General features: G+C 42.1%; 1 protein-coding gene, 1 long non-coding RNA gene and 1 pseudogene across 2 annotated transcripts in view; 2 read left to right on the top strand and 1 right to left on the bottom strand.

Annotated features, from left to right (window-relative positions):
* Positions 1–2,644, top strand: part of LOC116373164 (anaphase-promoting complex subunit 1-like) — a 29,991-nt pseudogene extending 27,347 nt beyond the window's left edge.
* Positions 472–1,560, bottom strand: LOC116373155 (keratin-associated protein 10-7-like). The gene has a single exon (XM_031821874.1). It carries the CDS (start codon positions 1,558–1,560, stop codon positions 472–474), a length of 1,089 nt encoding a protein of 362 aa, XP_031677734.1.
* Positions 2,645–4,200: 1,556 nt separating the features above from the next.
* The window catches only part of LOC116374028 (uncharacterized), a 34,187-nt gene continuing 18,456 nt past the window's right edge, over positions 4,201–19,931 (top strand). The window contains exon 1 of the long non-coding RNA XR_004209852.1: positions 4,201–4,386. This is a non-coding gene — a long non-coding RNA (uncharacterized LOC116374028). The remainder of the gene's footprint in view (positions 4,387–19,931) is intronic.

Genomic DNA, 19,931 nt, shown 5'->3' with positions numbered 1-19,931 from the left:
CAGCCAGAGGCCATCTCGACCTTCCCCTCCGACGCTGCCTTGGTCTCCTTCGCTGAATACTTCTGTAAAGCCTTGGAAGGCATGAGACACGTTGATTAGCAGAGTGGATGCTATGTGATGCAGCTGCAACTTAACGTTGTAACACAGAGCCAACATTGAGACTTAAATACTGCCTATGTCGCTCCCCTTGTGAATCACTTGAATCCCATTTCCACCAGGTAGATATCACTATATGTAATTGGACATGTGGAATATTTATTTTTGAATACACTGTGAAATTGAAGGAGATTGGTTCTAACCTTTAGCTCAGGATTTGATTGCAATTATTGAAACACCCCTACTGTCCTATTTTATAATTCCACAGTTTCTGTTTCTGATTGTTCAATTGATAAGCACTCACTGAATGGAGCTTCTATTTACTGTTGCACTGAATGGAGCTTCTATTTACTGTTGTTGCACTGAATGGAGCTTCTATTTACTGTTGCAGGGCAGGGTCCTGCAACACAGACTGAGGCAGGGGGCACAGGGCAGGGTCCTGCAACACAGACTGAGGCAGGGGGCACAGGGCAGGGTCCTGCAACACAGACTGAAGGAGGGGGCAAAGGGCAGGGTCCTGCAACACAGACTGAAGGAGGGGGCAAAGGGCAGGGTCCTGCAACACAGACTGAAGGAGGGGGCACAGGGCAGGGTCCTGCAACACAGACTGAAGGAGGGGGCAAAGGGCAGGGTCCTGCAACACAGACTGAAGGAGGGGGCAAAGGGCAGGGTCCTGCAACACAGACTGAGGCAGGGGGCACAGGGCAGGGTCCTGCAACACAGACTGAGGCAGGGGGCACAGGGCAGGGTCCTGCAACACAGACTGAGGCAGGGGGCACAGGGCAGGGTCCTGCAACACAGACTGAGGCAGGGGGCACAGGGCAGGGTCCTGCAACACAGACTGAAGGAGGGGACAAAGGGCAGGGTCCTGCAACACAGACTGAGGCAGGGGGCACAGGGCAGGGTCCTGCAACACAGACTGAAGAAGGGGGCAAAGGGCAGGGTCCTGCAACACAGACTGTAGGAGGGGGCACAGGGCAGGGTCCTGCAACACAGACTGAAGGAGGGGGCAAAGGGCAGGGTCCTGCAACACAGACTGAAGGAGGGGGCAAAGGGCAGGGTCCTGCAACACAGACTGAGGCAGGGGGCACAGGGCAGGGTCCTGCAACACAGACTGAGGCAGGGGGCACAGGGCAGGGTCCTGCAACACAGACTGAGGCAGGGGGCACAGGGCAGGGTCCTGCAACACAGACTGAAGGAGGGGACAAAGGGCAGGGTCCTGCAACACAGACTGAGGCAGGGGGCACAGGGCAGGGTCCTGCAACACAGACTGAAGAAGGGGGCAAAGGGCAGGGTCCTGCAACACAGACTGTAGGAGGGGGCACAGGGCAGGGTCCTGCAACACAGACTGAATGAGGGGGCAAAGGGCAGGGTCCTGCAACACAGACTGAAGGAGGGGGCAAAGGGCAGGGTCCTGCAACACAGACTGAGGCAGGGAGCACAGGGCAGGGAGCTGCTGTTCATCTGCCTGTCATGAAGAACTCTGCCGATGGCACCCTGGACTGTTGGCTCACTGGTGAGAGGTCTCAACCCAGTGGGAGGGGCACGTCTACTGGAGAATGGACTGTTAACAGATCCCTTTGAATGAACTGTACAATAATATATTAGCCTGACCGTACAGTTTGTACCAGTGTGTACCTGTAATGTGACACACATTTCCCATCAGTGGGACTGGACGTGTCAGAACCAGTCTTTGGGTGTGAACTGTAATGACATGGGAAACATGGAACGTTATGAATGGCTTGGCAACAATCGTTAGCAAACTGATTATGTGATGCTGTTACATGAAGAATACTCACAGGTCCATCCATGAATGCAGCTAACCTCGTTGGATCTGACATGTGTGAACCCCCCACACTCCACAGCTAACAGCCATGTGTTGAGGACATACATATGGCCAGTCCCTACTGAGGGGACATGCTGTCAAACATTCTAGCCTGCTTTCTGGTCTAACACTATACCCTGCCTCAGGAAGATTGCTGTACCCTGCCACACACCTGGAAGTTAAACAACTGTTAACTAAATATTGTGGTTAGATGTTAGGATCAAACTAAATGTACATGTGTCGCTTTGGTGGTCTGTCTTATTGCTGACTGGCTTCATGTCTCGTGTGAATGTTATGACTGACTTGGTCGCATTAATCTCTTAACTCTGCTGGTCTCTCTCGTGTCGTTCCTCTGCTCATCTTTCATTTCCACAGGAAGTTCATCGTTCCCTGAGCTCCTGTTGAAGTTGTCAGCTGTGCATCCCTGTACAAGCCTTGCTGCGCCTGGGCCCTCTCCTCATGGGGACTGCAAGCTTCAGGACTGGACAACAGGCCTGTTGAAATTACCTGACCTTTGACCTCTAAACATTGTCTCTTACTTTACCTTGGTCTTGACCCAGAAGGGTCCCTCTGCCTGCACTGCTTGTTGCAGCTCACAAGAAATGGACCTGATATTATATTAAATATCATTGTAAAAGTTTTCTTGATACAGATTGTATGTCAAATGTTTATACCGTACCTGTATTCCATATAAAATAATGCAGTAAATAAAAAGTGATTTGAGACTTGTGTAAGTGACCTAGAATTTAAAGGTAACTATTAGCTAACATAGTGGATGTGAATGACCAATAACTTTCGGCATTGCACATTATCACTAGTACCCACTTCCATCTACATGTTGTTTTGGTTAACTTTCGGTGTTGTGGTGTTGCCATTTTGTATTTTTAAATGACGAGCCGTTTCAGCACAGCATGCAGTCTAGGCTGCCATCTCAGTTATCGTTATCTCAGAAAATATGTTCTGCTCTCTCACATATTAATTCTGTTTCTGCGGTATGTGTTGGGAGGTACTGCGTGGGCTGTGGCGCAACGGAATGCATCGGCCTGAGCTTGTGATCTAACACCTCTGGGAACATACCACAGCAAAATGGAAAACATCCTGCAACAGATACCACACCCACCTCACCCCATACCAAGCTCCGTTGGCTTCTATTGGCCTTGTATATCCAAATAGCTCTGTGTCCTCCACTTGACCATGGATGGTTATACAGGCCTTTATCTGTGTCCCCAATGGTATACTGTCAGGCCCTAAAATAACTATTTAAGTGAACAGCTTTTTTGTGGCATCTTTAGGACCAACTGACATGAAAGGTACACACAGATGTGGCAGATGGATTGCAACATACCACATTCACTGGAATGCTGTCATGTGGTTGAGCGACATTAGACAGACACGCACACACAGGAAAGTATTTGATTTTGCGAGGAGGGAGAACTGTCAGTTAACTTAGAAAGGTGGAGTGGTGCAATTCTAATGTGGCTAACTAACTAATTCTCTGGTCGTTTTCTATACAATATAATTGAATAGTGTTTTGGAACATGGTGTATCTGCTGTCAACAGCCAAGTGAAGTGAATAACTGCAAGTTCTCTGGGGAGGTAGCAACCAGTTCCCAAGCTGGCACAAAGTGGCAGAAATAACTTTATTTTTTTCTGTAGGAAGCATGACACTGCCATTTGGTTTGTTCTTCTATGGACATCCAGGAAATGTGTACAGAATCCACAACTTCACATTCCAAAACATCCATTCATGATATTTTACTGATCAATGGTCAACCGGAACTGTATAGAGAGTGGGTGTAGAAGTATTCATCCGTTTATGACCTTCAAAGCCGATGCCTTTAATAAGCTTGTGGGAGGGAGCAAGCGCTCTAGGGAGCGGGCTGTTTCCGCAATAAAGCATTCTATGAATGTCATACTGGTACACACCCTCTAGTCCTGGAGGTTCCCACGTCCTAAATCAACATTGAAATAGGACCAGTATGTACATTGAAATAAGACAAAACAAACAAATGAAAAATGCTTCTTCATCCTTAATGTGTTTGTTTTTTGAAAGTTTCATTAAAACAATGTATGCAGAAAGAGAAACAATTTCCTGTTTTGAAATACATATGTATTGATTAAAGTTGTCTTAGTGCATACATATGTATATAACCTTACATCTGTGTACCAACAGACATATTTGTAATATAAATTTTGTCAATTAATATTTGGATATTTGAATGTCAAAAGTTGTTAGTTCGTGGAGTGAGGTGGGTGTGACCAACTGCGAAAGAAAGTGTCACAGTTCAACTCCAAAGCTATGAATGACTGCAGAACTGCAAACGCCTAGTGTTCTTGTACATGCTTGGTCCGTTTTAGGACTTTTGCCAACGTCGAAATAACTTTTGGTCAACAATTAATCATTCAACCAACTTGTTCCTGTGCTCGCGCAAACCAGAAATCTTCTGCACTACTTATAATAATGGGTAAGTAGTGATTACATACGAAATAACCTATTTGATTTGTTTTAGTCAGTGACTTGACATAAAACAAATAAAGATATAACGAATATTTGACATATTAGAGTTTGAGGAAGCCATACAGTAATACTTTAATGGAAATATAAGTACATACAAGGGCCTATTAGGGTGCAATTAAATGGGTGCAAAAAGACTAATTATGTACATATATTTATGGATACATTTTAACGATAACTTCCCTCTGAAATTTACATTTCGGGAAGTGAAGCAAGTTTGAAGCTGGCTGATAAATACATTTAAAAAAAATGGAGACTACGAAGCGCTCATGCGTAAAGGAACGGTTTACAAAGATAAGGGAAGCGGTGTCAGCGTGAGATAGAAGGCTTGCTTCCTGTTCCTTTTTGTAGAAAAAAAAAATTAAGTGTGAGACTTCAAAATCTTGTAGTCTTTGAACCGTTGGAAATCTTACAACGCCATTTGGAGAACTGCCTTATTGCGCACGTAACGCACATTTCATACTTCCATCCAAATATGAACATAATGCGTGCTCTTTAACTACATTTATATGGGGCCAAGGTTTGTGGTGAGACTACAGTTCCGAGTCACATACTTTCATTGCGGAGTGACAAGAAGATAGGGGGCGTGAGCTAACTAGAATGCAGCACTTGTTTTACTACCCTACTACATCCCAAGTTTACTGTAGACTGACAGGTATGGTTCATTGCCACTGTATCCTATATCCAAAGTTTACTGTAGACTGACAGGTATGGTTCATTGCCACTGTATCCTATATCCAACGTTTCCTGTAGACTGACACGTATGGTTCATTGCCACTGTATCCTACATCCCAAGTTTACTGTAGACTGTGAGGTATGGTTCATTGCCACTGTATCCTACATCCCAAGTTTACTGTAGACTGTGAGGTATGGTTCATTGCCACTGTATCCTATATCCAGAGTTTACTGTAGATGGACAGATATGGTTCATCACAGACATAAACGACTGGAATGCAAACCCCCCTCTATCCCATTCACCTCTGCTCAGATTGGACAGGAGATGACAGGTTGCCGCTAGTTAAAACATTTCCAGGAGGCTTAAGCACTTCAGTGTTACATTTACTCTACAACTCAAAACTCAGTATTTTCCCTAGCCTGAATGAACCAATTTTCTGTCTCAGAATTAGTACTCTGGGACTTCCCTCTCTCTCTCATATCCATTCATGTGGTTTAAGTCTGGCTCAGTTAGCTCGCTACATTCATCTGATAAACTGTGAAACAGTCTGAGAAACAGTAATTTCACAGGATAGAGGTCATGGCCCAGAAGACTGTCTATCTTTCTGTTCTTGTGGAGCTCTGGTCACTGCATTGAACGAGGTATGGTAGTAGGTACCAGGCTCACCGGTTTGAGTGTGAACTGCAATGCTGCTGGGTTTTTCACGCTCAACAGTTTCCTGTGTGTATCAAGAATGGTCCACCACCCAAAGGACATCCAGCCAATTTGACACAACTGTGGGAAGCATTGGAGTCAACATGGGCCAGCATCCTGTGGAACGTTTTCGAAACGCTTTCGACACCTTGTAGAGTCCATGCCCCGGCGAATTGAGGCTGTTCGGAGGGCAAAAGGGGTTCAACTCAATATTAGGAAGGCGTTCCTAATGTTTTGTGCATTCAGTGTATATGGTTAACAGTGAAGGCTTGCAACTAAAACCTAGTTTTGTAATGGTAAGTCAGTTTACAATGGTATCCCAGTCTGTTTTTAGTCAGAGGGACTGGTTTCCAGTAAGAACCTGACATTGTACGGCAGAAGAGAAGAGGAAGTGGTGGCCTTGACACTTGCATTCATTAAAACAACATGTGTAGTGTTGAAATGGCAGTTGGAGTCTGAACTCGTTTGGTTTTAGTATTGTGCTCCAAACTGGTATTAAGACTGGTGGTGCAATAGAGATAGCTTTATTCAAGTTGTGAATATTACAAATGTTGAGTGCACTGAGTTTAATTTGTCTACAGTTATGGAGAAGAGCAATAAAAAAGGATTGTCCAATAGATATTCATAAAAGTTGATGAACTGATAGCAGATTGAAATCCTTAAAATCAAACTTCAGGAACGTACTGAAATCTATTTGAATGAAAATGTATTCAGCTCTATAAAGCTGTGAAGAGATCATATCCACCTGGTGATGCGCCATTGGCTACATTAGGTTTTAGTGCCATCTAGTGAACATTTTGAGAGACGTTAGCTTTAGCCTTTCCACAATTTTGTAGGGTTATGTCTCTGTCTCAAGGTGGCACTGTTTTCACAATAACCATAGAAGAGGTTTTCCAATAGTGATGTGAGAGCACCTCACTATGGTCAAATAAAAATGGATAATGACACACGTTGTTGTTCCCACGAACACAAACCTTTTCTCGGTTACTAACTAAAAGGTAAATTGATACTTTAGTCCTTTCTCAAAACTGTCGATACAAGTCTAGATGAAAATGTAACTACCTTGATAACATTTTATTGTACTGAGCCCTGTGACATTGTGTTGCAAATCTAATAACTGGTATACCAGTATCAACATGGTTCAGGTCAAAGGTCATCCTCAGATTCTGGCTGGCTCTCATTCAGGAGAATATGGGAAGTGTGCCATGAAGACACACCCAACATCCTTGTCTGTCTGAATGCTTCCTGCCTCCCTGCCGGACGGACTGTGATGGGTAGGGCTAGTGAGCTGCTCTATTCTCTCTGTCCCCTCTGGGATTAGAGGATGTTGACTGGTTGTTTTGTGTCAGATAGAAGTATTGACAGGCATTTTCTCAGCAGTGAGAAAGTGTTTCACACTGTCGATTATTATAATGAGGACAGAGACACAGCTGTTGGCCTACGCTGGTCTAATTGTCCTGACAAGGACATTGTGTGTGTGTGTGTATTCAGTATGCACCTGAGGGATTTCAGTTCTCTCTTGCTGTGCGAAACGGATCAACCTAACACATATTAGACATACAATTCTTATTGGCCAGTAATGCTGTTGGCAGGTGTGTAGTTTTACTTTAAGCTACAGACTACAGTGATGTAAAATGTGTCAGGGGAGACTAATGTAGACACATGGTCGACTAGGGCTGTAACCATTATGGAATTTTGGGTAACAATTAATTGTCATACAATTGACCACGGTTATTGTCATAATTATCAGGGTTTTTTTATGCAAAAAGAATGCATCTGAAAATTAGCTACAATATACTTAATGAATACAACACAGCTTTGGTGACACCCCGTCTCAAAAAGGAATGATTTTGACCAGTTGGAACTTTTGGGAACTAAGCTTTTCCTCCCGACCATTCCGTTCTACTCATAAAATAATGACTAACTTTAACCTCTTCATGTTAAAATGAAAAACTCCCTTTTGGGGAAACTATATTCTTGAGAGAAAAAAATCTCTGAGAGGTATAGTGGAGGAGACACTCAAATTATTCTAGCTCAGGGAGGGATGTCGACCATAAGGCTGGCACAATGACCATGGGGGGAGGGGGGGGGGGTTATGTGCTAGGATAACACTAGCACCCTGTTATGAACAACTCTCATCGTTGGTGGTCAGACACACTGCATCACCCAAATAGTACAGTAGTGTTTTTTTATGTCTGGACTGTGAAGTTAGGGTTGGAGGGAAAATGTAATGCATGCAGACTCGCCCCCACATGTCAGACATTGAGTAATTAAGCACACAATGAAGAATCAGTCTGGGACCTGGCTGAGAACCAACTCTGTTTAGACTAGAATAGTACTAATCTTGACTCAGTTTCTTTCCTGACTCACAACTTAACCCACAACTCCTGCAGGGCTGTAGAACGGTCCTCGGCTCTGCATTTGAATGCATATCAAATGCAGATCCGAGGACCATTCATTCAAAGTTACCACTCTCACATCAAAATCTTCCTGTAATTCCAGCGTTTTCGGTTTCCCGTGATGGAATGGCTCATTGGCTGTGTGGGTGTGTGACAGAGTATATCTGGAAATATATCTGCTTCCGTAGCAACATGACCGACTCATCTAGGATTGACTCATCTCAGTTGCAAAAGGCCCTTCCTGTGTACCAGACGACAAGCACATTTACAGAAGTACAGAAATAGCTCCTTCTCAAGCCACAAAAAAATGTGTTTTTAATTCGTCAAAAGGAGCCTCTTACAAATAGCATGCTTGTGTAATTTGACAGTTGAAAAAAATATATATACGGTACCAGTCAAAAGTTTGACACACCTACTTATTCAAGGGTTTTTCTTTATTTTTACAATTTTCTCTATTGTAGAATAATAGTGAAGACATAACAACTATGAAATAACACATATGGAATCATGTGGTAACCAAAATAGTGTTTTAAAAAAAGAAAATAAATGTTAGATTTTAGATTCTTCAAAGTAGCCACCCTTAGCCTTGATGACAGCTTTGCACACGCTTGGCATCCTCTCAACCAATTTCATGAGGTAGTCACCTGGAATGCATTTAAATTAACAGGTGTGCCTTGTTAAAAGTACATGGAATTTCTCTAATTAATGTGTTTGAGCCAATCAGTTGTGTTGTGACAAGGTAGGGGTGGTATACAGAAGATAGCCCTCTTTGGTAAAATACCAAGTCCACATTATAGCAAGAACATCTCAAATAAACAAAGAGAAATTACAGTCCATCATTACTTTAAGACATTAAGGTCAGTCAATCCGGAACATTTCAAGAACTTTGAAAGTTTCTTCAAGTGCAGTCGCAAAACCCATCAAGAGCTATGATGAAACTTGCTCTCATGAGGACCACCACAGGAAAGGAAGACCTAGAGTTACCTCTGCTGCAGAGGATAAGTTCATTAGAGTTACAAGCCTCAGAAATTGCAGCCCAAATAAATGCTTCACAGAGTTCAAGTAACAGACACGTCAACATCAGCTGTTCAGAGGAGACTGTGTGAATCAGGCCTTCATGGTTGAATTGCTGCAAAGAAACCACTAGTAAAGGTCACCAATAAGAAGAAGACGAGACTTGCTTGGGCCAAGAAACACCAGCAATGAGCATTAGACCGGTAGAAATCTGTCCTTTGGTCTGATAAGTCCAAATTGGAGATTTTTGGTTCCAACCACCGTGTCTTTGTGAGACGCAGGGTAGGTGAACGGATAATCGCCGCATGTGTGGTTCCCACCGTGAAGCATGGAGGAGGAGGTGTGATGGTGTGGGGGTGCTTTGCTGATGACACTATCTGTGATTTATTTAGAATTCAAGGCACACTTAACCAGCATGGCAACCACAGCATTCTGCAGCGATACGCCATCCCATCTGGTTTGCGCTTAGTGGGACTACCATTTGTTTTTCAACAGGACAATGACCCAACACACCTCCAGGCTGTGTAAGGGCTATTTGACCAAGAAGGAGAGTGATGGATTGCTGCATCAGATGACCTGGCCTCCACAATCACCAGACCTGGTTTGGGATGAGTTGAACCGCAGAGTGAAGGAAAAGCAGCCAACAAGTGCTCAGCATATGTGGGAAATCCTTGAAGACTGTTGGAAAAGCATTCCAGGTGAAGCTGGTTGAGAGAATGCCAAGAGTATGCAAAGCTGTCATCAAGGCAAAGGGTGGCTACTTTGAAGAATCTAAAATATATTTGGATTTGTTTAACTTGTTATGGCTGCAATCCCGTTAACGGGATAATTGTCATCAACAACCGCTGAATAGCATAGTTCTACATTCAATAAATATTACAAAAAATATTTATATTCATGAAATCACAAGTGCAATATAGGAAAACACAGCGTAGCCTTTTGTTAATCCACCTGTCGTGTCAGATTTTGAAATTGTGCTTTACAGCGAAAGCAATCCAAGCGTTTGTGTAAGTTTATCGATCGCTCGACAAAACATTAAGTACAATTAGCATCAAGTAGCTCCGTCACGAAAATCAGAATAGCAATCAAATTAATCGTTTACCTTTGATGATCTTCGGATGTTTTCACTCACGAGACTCCCAGTTACACAATAAATGTTCCTTTTGTTCCATAAAGATTATTTTTATATCCAAAATACCTCCGTTTGTTTGGCGCGTTATGTTCAGAAATCCACAGGAAAGAGCGGTCACGACAACGCAGACATATTCCAAATAGTTTCCGTAATGTCCACAGAAACATGTCTAATGTTTTTCATAATCAATCCTCAGGTTGTTTTTAAAATATATAATTGATAATATATCAACCGTAACGGTCTTGTTCAGTAGGAGAGGGAACGGCAATGTCTGCCCAAACTCTGTTGCGCGAGCAAAACACATGCGAACACTTGACGCGATGTTATCGTTCTGGCTCATTTTTCAAAATAAAAGCCTGAAACTATGTCTGAAGACTGTTGACACCTTGAGGAAGCGATAGGAAAAGGAATCTGGTTGATATCCCTTTAAATGGAGCAAAGGGAGGCTATGGAACATGGAGTTTTCAAAATAGAAGCCACTTCCTGGTTTGATATTCCTCAGGTTTTCGCCTGCAATATCAGTTCTGTTATACTCACAGACAATATTTTGCCAGTTTTGGAAACTTTAGAGTGTTTTCCATCCAATACTAATAATAATATGCATATATTAGCAACTGAGACTGAGGAGCTGGCCGTTTACAATGGGCACCTTTTCATTCAAGCTACTCAATACTGCCCCTGCAGCCATAAGAAGTAAACACTTTTTTGTTACTACATGATTCCATATGTGTTATTTCATAGTTTTATGTCTTCACTATTATTCTATAATGTAGAAAATAGTAAAAATAAAGAAAAACCCTTAAGTGAGTAGCTGTGACCAAACGTTTGACTGGTACAGTCTATATACACTGCTCAAAAAAATAGGGAACACTTAAACAACACAATGTAACTCCAAGTCAATCACACTTCTGTGAAATCAAACTGTCCACTTAGGAAGCAACACTGATTGACAATAAATATCACATGCTGTTGTGCAAATGGAATAGACAACAGGTGGAAATTATAGGCAATAAGCAAGACACCCCCAATAAAGGAGTGGTTCTGCAGGTGGTGACCTAAGACCACTTCTCAGTTCCTATGCTTCCTGGCTGATGTTTTGGTCACTTTTGTGATAGCATGAGACGGAGTCTACAACCCACACAAGTGGCTCAGGTAGTGCAGCTCATCCAGGATGGCACATCAATGCGAGCTGTGGCAAGAAGGTTTGCTGTGTCTGTCAGCGTAGTGTCCAGAGCATGGAGGCGCTACCAGGAGACAGGCCAGTACATCAGGAGACATGGAGGAGGCCGTAGGAGGGCAACCACCCAGCAGCAGGACCGCTACCTCCGCCTTTATGCATGGAGGAGCAGGAGGAGCACTGCCAGAGCCCTGCAAAATGACCTCCAGCAGGCCACAAATGTGCATGTGTCTGCTCAAACGGTCAGAAACAGACTCCATGAGGGTGGTATGAGGGCCCGACGTCCACAGGTGGGGGTTGTGCTTACAGCCCAACACCGTGCAGGACGTTTGGCATTTGCCAGAGAACACCAAGATGAAAGATGAAAGCAGGTGCACACTGGGCACATGTGACAGACGTGACAGTCTGGAGATGCCGTGGAGAACGTTCTGCTACCTGCAACATCCTCCAGCATGACCGGTTTGGCGGTGGGTCAGTCATGGTGTGGGGTGGCATTTCTTTGGGGGGCTGCACAGCCCTCCATGTGCTCGCCAGAGGTAGCCTGACTGCCATTAGGTACCGAGATGAGATCCTCAGACCCCTTGTGAGACCATATGCTGGTGCGGTTGGCCCTGGGTTCCTCCTAATGCAAGACAATGCTAGACCTCAAGTGGCTGGAGTGTGTCAACAGTTCCTGTAAGAGGAAGGCATTGATGCTATGGACTGGCCCGCCCGTTCCCCATTTTTTTTTGTGATTTTGTTGTCAGCACATTCAACTATGTAAAGAAATAATTATTTAATAAGAATATTTCATTCATTCAGATCTAGGATGTGTTATTTTAGTGTTCCCTTTATTTTTGGGAGCAGTGTATATTCCTGCACATCAGGAAATGCAAACTTTTATAGTGTATTCAAGGTTGAAAAAGGCTTCTACAGTTTCCACTTTACAATTTCAGACTTGATTTGCACATACACAAATGTCCATGAATTATAATCCACACTGTATTTCACATTTTCCTGTTGCTGCAGGTGTATTTCTCGTCTGTGAGAAACTGGTCACATATCTGTATGTGACTTTACATATAGTATAAGCTCATCCATGACAGAGCAATATCTATTGAAACACAGGATTCACCATGCACATAACTTAAGAGACCAGAAACAACAGGGATATGAGTCAACAGTCAGATTCTGTGGTGAGATGACTGTGTAGAGTGACATTCTGGATATCTATGTCTTCTTGTCATGGGTATTGGTTAGGGACTACAATCATGCACTCTTCATGTCCACCTAGTGGTAGAATGCCAGGTATTTTTTTATGAGTTGTCTTCCCTTCTAGAATCATTTCTGGTGTAAGGGGATTAGTGCAACAACAGTAATCAGATCACAACCCTTTCTGTTGAATTAGAAGTCAGCATTTAAAAAAAGTTCACGTTGACTTGAGTGGAAACAGCCAAACCCCCCTATCCTCCTACACGCAGCAACACTGAGCAAGCATTTCTCAGTCATAATGTCTCTCCAGTTTCCCTTTGATGTGTAAAATATACTTCTTTGTACACATACACTGAGTGTACACAACATTATGAACGGCTGCTCTTTCCATGACATAGACTAACCAGGTGAAAGTTATGATACCTTTTTAAATCTAATTCAACCAGTGTAGATGAAGGGGAGGAGACAGGTTAAAGAAGGATTTTTAAGCCTTGAGACATGGATTGTGTATGTGTGCCATTCAGAGGGTAAATGGGCAAGACAAAAGATTTAAGTGCCTTTGAACGGGGTATGGTAGTAGGTGCCAGGCGCACCGGTTTGTGGCAAGAACTGCAACGCTGCTGGGTTTTTCACACTCAACAGTTTCCCGCGTGTTTCAAAAATAGTCCACCACCCAAAGGACATCCAGCCAACTTGACACAACTGTGGGAAGCATTGGAGTCAACATGGACCAGCAGCCCTGTGGAATGCTTTCGACACCTTGTAGAGTCTTTACCCAGATAAATTGAGGCTGTTCTGAGGGCAAAGGGGAGGGGGGGGGGGGTCTGATTAAAACAAGCCATGGCAGGGTTCTGTCCTGTATGTATTAATATACTGTAGCCTGTGTGTGTGGAATGTTACATCCACCAGCGTGGGAACTGCAGCAGAGGAAGTGTCTGTTTACAAAGGAGCTCCTCAGTTCCCATGGACCCCTCTGGAGGAGAGCCTGGAGGGTTGATCAGCCGCACTGGCCTGGGATACTGGTGATACGGATGTATAACATGACCAGAGTGTCTGTAGTCTGGGATACTGATGTATAAGATGACCAGAGTGTCTGTAGTCTGGGATACTGATGTATAAGATGACCAGAGTGTCAGTAGTCTGTGATATGGATGTATAACATGACCAGAGTGTCAGTAGTCTGGAATACTGATGTATAACATGACCAGAGTGTCAGTAGTCTGGAATACTGATGTATAACATGACCAGAGTGTCAGTAGTCTGTGATATTGATGTGTAACATAACCAGATCATCAATGGTCTGGGATACTGATGAATAATGGCCAAAGAGTCAATCTCCTCCTGTACTCTACTATCATGAGACACTAGTATGAGGTTATCGCTACGACGGAGGCAGTATACGCGCGCGCGCGCGCACACACACACACACACACACACACACAGAGATGTCCAATTCAGAGGTCAGTTTCATATCACATCCAACCCCCTCAGTTTGGGAACACGCACTCCCACACCCAACCTTCCCGGGGTTCAGTGTGGGATCCTGAGAACTTGACCAGTCATTAGGGGAGTTATGTATGACAGGCATGCGGAGATGGGAAGTGGTGGTTTTGGTGACTCAGCTAAGGCATGAGCGAATCTGTTCTGCTAGCTGCTCACTCTGTTTTTTCTCTCTATAACGTATCTGGATATCTGTGGTGCACCTGGTTGGGGGTGCTGTGTGACTGGGGCATTCAACTATGTGTGGGCAGGGAAAGGGTTTCACTCAGTGTGATGAAACTGGCCAATTTCTGATGGATGGAGTCTGTCTGTGTTCAGAGGGTTTGGGTTCTGAAGAGGACCAGGAGTGAGTGAATGGTAAGCATATGCTGGGTCATCCATGTTCGAGTGTCATTTGTGTTGTCAATGCCTTTAGTGTCTGATGCTGTTCCTACTATCACAGGGCGTAAAGCCATGCAACTTTGTGGAAACATTGAGACCTGATGAGAAATAGAAACGGATCAGTCATGGACGTTGGCTCGGTTAAATTATATAGACATCAGATGGATGTCCATAGGCACATTAACATTTCAAATTATTGAGCTAATGTGTGAGTTGTAATGTATGCTGCCTGCCAAACGGAACCACACATTGTATGCATTTGGAAGACTTACAATAACTTACAGAGGTACTGGACCAACATGGCATAATGTATTGATCGGAGCTGACTTTGAATTGAGGACTGTTGTCTCCTGGCATGTTTCACATGTACAGTAGCCTACTTTTTAAGAAGTCTCTACAATTAAGTTGTTTGGAACATAGTTTCATTTCTATATACTGTTGCGCTTCTTGTTAGGCTGTAGTCACCATCCTGTTCTGAACATGCCCAATGAATCAGTAATAGGCATATTGAAAGCAGAAGTGGAATCCATTTTATTTAACACTTGACATGATCACCTAAATGTGTCCATGACCAAGATATGGTTCCTCTTCTACTCAGTCAGTTTTGTTGTATAATCAAGAACACGTGAAACATGCACAGTCTTTAAAGGTCAAATGCAGCCGTTTTTATCTCAATATCAAATCATTCTGGGTAACAATGAAGTACCCACTGGGCACACCACGTAATTTCAACGTAGAGATTTGTCTGATATTTGATTGTGACGTTGATCAATGAGATTTCAACCTTTAGTCGCCGACTCAGAAAGACAGACAGAAGTTTGAATTCCATCTAAAAGCAACTTTAAGTCGCAATACAGTGTCAGATATTTAGTATTAATTAAACAACTTCATGTGTTATCACTGAACTTCATCTAATAGCACAACCAAATGACCTGGAGTGCTGTTGAGATTACGTTAAAGTACGTGGTGCTGCATGCTGCATGCTGTTGGAGTTTCTGAGCAGATTATTAGAGCACTTGTGAAGCTCTCCACAGACCTGAGACCTTTGCATGCTATCTTGAACACGATTACATAAGAAGACATTTATAGTTACAGGAGGCTAACCTCAAAATGTGGCCGTGGAAGTGTTACACACTTTAAGGTTGAATAACTACTGTTACATTAGTTTATAAGATAGACTTAACTTTAGGCTATTCACTGTATAATAAACATATTATTGAATCGTGTTTGGTTGACAATGCAGCATTTAAAGGGTATCTAATGCTTGTATAGTTTCATCTGAGCCACTGGCTTAATCCTATTCTTTAATTTGTATTTTTGGATTAGTTGAACATGTGAATCCAACACCTCATTTGTTAACTTGTTAATAGGCTATTTACTGTATTGCAAAAGTGTAATTTAGTTGTGTTAGGTTGTCAATGTAACCAAATATCAACATTGAAAGAAGATGTGTCTTTTGTGCCACTGACTTAGTCTGGCTGTAATTCCAGTTTGTCTACAAATGAATAATTTATATGTTGGATTCAATGTTGTATTCAAAATGAAGAGTAGGATTAAGCCAGTGGCTCAGATGAAACTATACAAGCATTAGATATCCTTTAACTTCTGTGTTGTCAACCAAACACAATTCAATCATATGTTTGTTATACAGAATAGGACTAAATCAAATCAAGCTTTAACTTCGATTTTTGGTTGATATGAAGACGTGAATCCAACATATGAATTATTAATTTGTAGACAAACTGTAATTAAAGCCAGATTAAGTTAGTGGCACAGATGGAACTATTCAAACAGAAGATCTCCTTCAAATGTTGATATTTGGTTGCATTGACAACCAAACACCATTCAATATCCGGTTTGTCTACAAATTTATAATTGACATGTTGGATTCTCGTCTCCATCTCAACCTAAAGCTAAGCTAAATAATAGGACTAAATCTAGTGTAGTTAAACTTGGTCTATTTTTAGTTGAACCCTGGGTTGAATTTAAACAAAAGCTGTTGATGACTTTGTGAATGCTATATATTCCTAAACGGCATCATTGATGGTATATGACTTATAAAGTATATTTACATTTCATTTGCTCTGTTAAACCTACCTTTCCAAATGACTTTGATAGCAACAGTGAATCTATTGAATTTTTAAGTGGGTGATTCTCAACAGTCATTCTCACAATATCACATTGGTAGTAGTCAGTTACAAATATAAAAGCTAAGCAGGGCTGGGCTTGGTTAAAACCCTGGATGGGAGACCAAATAGCTGTAGGAGGTGCTGCCCAGCCTATAATATTTTTTGCTTTTGATAGTGCATATAACATTGAAGTTCTGACGTTGTTTCAAATGTGAAAATTCAACATATTTTATACAAGGTTTGTCTATGTTGAAAATTGGTTACAACGATTACTTAATTCTGTGGTAATTCTGTGGACTCTTTTCAAATCCAATGTATTTTCCACGTAGATTCCATATCACAATACGTTGACAAATGACGTTGAAACAATATTGATTTAACCACTTTGTGCCCAGTGGGTATTTTACTGTGATTCTTTTTTTAAACCTTTTTGAAAACAAACAAAAATTGCTTCTTAGCAAGACACATTTCTCAAGCAATCATTTTTCTAGGACTGTCTGGGAGTGGTCTGAGTGGTGAGGGGAAACCTAAAAACGGGCTTTTTTGGCAGAGAGCTTTGGAACTCAATTTGTTATTGGTCTATTAACTAATTTACCACCTGGTGATGTCTGCACAAACTGGAATTAAAGCCAGACTGTTTTTGACTGCACTGGGCCTTAAAACAAATGCACCTCATTGGTTGTTTGCTAGATTGATTAACCCAAGGTTTTCTTTAAGGCATAGTATAATAAAATCCCCCATAATGTATAGTACACATATTTCTAGTGGAAAACTTTAGTTTAGTGCAAGGAAGTATATAACGATAGAGTCACACTTTATAACCCAAATCAGATGGTTAAGCTTTTAGTTGAAGCGGGAAGGATTCTTGGCTGAGGTGTTTTCTGTGATATATGGGTCTCTATGGGTAAGAGAATCCCCCACCCTCATTCTGGTTCCGCTCATACTGCACCCATTTACTGTAAATGGAGCGTCTGTTGTGTTGTGTGGTGGGCGTCTGTGAAGTGCTGGTAGTTTCTGTATTATGACTAGGGTACACACCAAGAACAGTGCAGAGTGGGTAGGTGAGTGTGGGAGGCTATGTCTGAAATTACTCAGCATTCTGTTACTGGGCAGAAAAAGGAGGCCTCCATGAAATCTGCTTGCCAAGAACAATGTAAGATCTTAATTTGATCACTCCTTTGTCGCTGGGAATTTTCCTACAGATGAACTTCATTATTTACATAAATTCACTGAAAACCTGGCACTATAACAATATTGCGTTTTTCATGTAGCCTAATTTTGTCAGCTTATAGCCTAACCATCGATCAAGCAACTTTATGAACTAAAGGGTTCTTTGGTTGTCCCCATAGAATCCTATTTGGAAAGGGCTCGACATGGAACTCAAAAGGGTTCTACCTGGAACCAAAACAAGTTTCTTCAAAGGGTTCTGCTATGGGGACAGCTGAAGAACCATTTTAAGTTGTAAATAGCACCTTTTTTTCTAAGAGTGTAAACATTCAAATCCTGTTGCTGCCGGATTCTTTTGCTATAACATTTCTGGTCAAATTAAGATCATACATTTGTATAGCTACTAGTCAATTAGATTAGTACATTTTATGATATGACAATCCTTTAATTTGAAGGTAGATTAAGTTTTGTATTACACACTCATAGCAATTTAGTAATTGCTTTGTAATTGCATAGAATGGAGTTGAGTAGTTTTGAAATAAGGATTTGTCTTGAAATGTAAGCATATGTGGGTTAGTATATTTCTGTTTATTAGATTTTAAATGGCACAAGTATTTATGCTAGAGGTTAGATACATCTGCTAAGGTTGCTAAGAAATACTGTAAGAGGTCTCTGTGTAATGCGCATCTCAACATTACTTTGAATAACTTGTCAGTTATCCCGTTGTGTGGGTTTTGTTTATAATTTGTATCTTCTTTTAGAGTGGGAGGTTTATGATTCCTTGTATAGATGATGTCAGATAGAAGATGCATAAATGTCAGGTTAATGTCACTGATGAATATGAGTAGCAGTAGCCTAGTGTCTGGGTCCTGAGTGAAATGAGAGTCGTCATGAGTTCTGATCTGAACTCAATGATTAATACCTAAACAATGAGTAGTGAAGAACTTTTCAGTACAAATTCATGTATTTGTATGTAGTTAGATTCAGCAGACTTCTTCATCGAATACAGGGGAAAGTGTGTGAACAGGGGAAAGTGTGTGAACAGGGGAAAGTGTGTGTACAAGGGAAAGTGTGTACTGTGGAAAGTGTGTGTACGGAGAAATGTGTGTGAAGAGGGGAATGTGTGTGTACAGGGGAATGTGTGTGTACAGGGGACTGTGTGTGTACTGGGGAATGTGTGTGTACAGGGGAATATGTGTGTACATAATGTGTGTGGACAGGGGAATGTGTGTGTAGAGGGGAACGTTTGTGTACAGGAGAATGTGTGTGTACAGAGAAATGTGTGTGTACAAGGGGATGTGTGTGTACAGGGGGATGTGTGTGTACAGGGGGATGTATGTGTAGAGGGGAAAGTGTGTACAGGAGAATGTGTGTGTAGAGGAGGATGTGTGTGTACAGGGGAATGTGTGTGTACAGGGGGATGTGTGTGTACAGGGGAATGTGTGTGTAGAGGGGGATGTGTGTGTAGAGGGGGATGTGTGTGTAGAGGGGAATGTGTGTGTACAGGGGGAATTTGTGTGTAGAGGGGAAAGTGTGTGTAGAGGGGACTGTTTGTGTACAGGGGGAATGTGTGTACAGGGGGAATGTGTGTGTAGAGGGGAAAGTGTGTCAAATGTTTAGACAAGAATGATTGTAGTTGAGTTGAAGCCCTAAGATTCAAAAGAAAGACTCAACTTGTTTTACTACACCTTGGAGATATACCTGTCGTAAAACTTTAGAATATTTAGTGGTATGTTTTACATTTTGAATAACTGTTTGTCCTCCTAAACTCATGTACTCTTAAAACCTGGACCTTGGGATTCATTTGTTTTCAGTTGTACTATATATATTTATATTTATAGCAAGGAATACAATTACACAACAATATGTTTAGTCAACAGTTTATGTTGACAAATACATCAACAGTTTATGTTGACAAATACATCAACACAATGTACAGGGAACAAAAATATTAACACAGTGTTAGTGGTGGATCCCATGTTTCACGAGCTGAAATAAAATATCAACACATTTTTTCATACGCACAAAAAGCTTAT

This window comes from Oncorhynchus kisutch, linkage group LG4 (genome assembly GCF_002021735.2).
Source record: "Oncorhynchus kisutch isolate 150728-3 linkage group LG4, Okis_V2, whole genome shotgun sequence".
Lineage (NCBI taxonomy): Eukaryota > Metazoa > Chordata > Actinopteri > Salmoniformes > Salmonidae > Oncorhynchus > Oncorhynchus kisutch.
Note: the sequence above shows the minus strand (reverse complement) of the source record. Positions and strands in the feature narration are given on the sequence as shown.

Excerpts from the sequence above, each read along its gene's own strand:
- LOC116373155 (XM_031821874.1), bottom strand. The coding sequence starts at position 1,560 with ATGAACAGCAGCTCCCTGCCCTGTGCTCCCTGCCTCAGTCTGTGTTGC.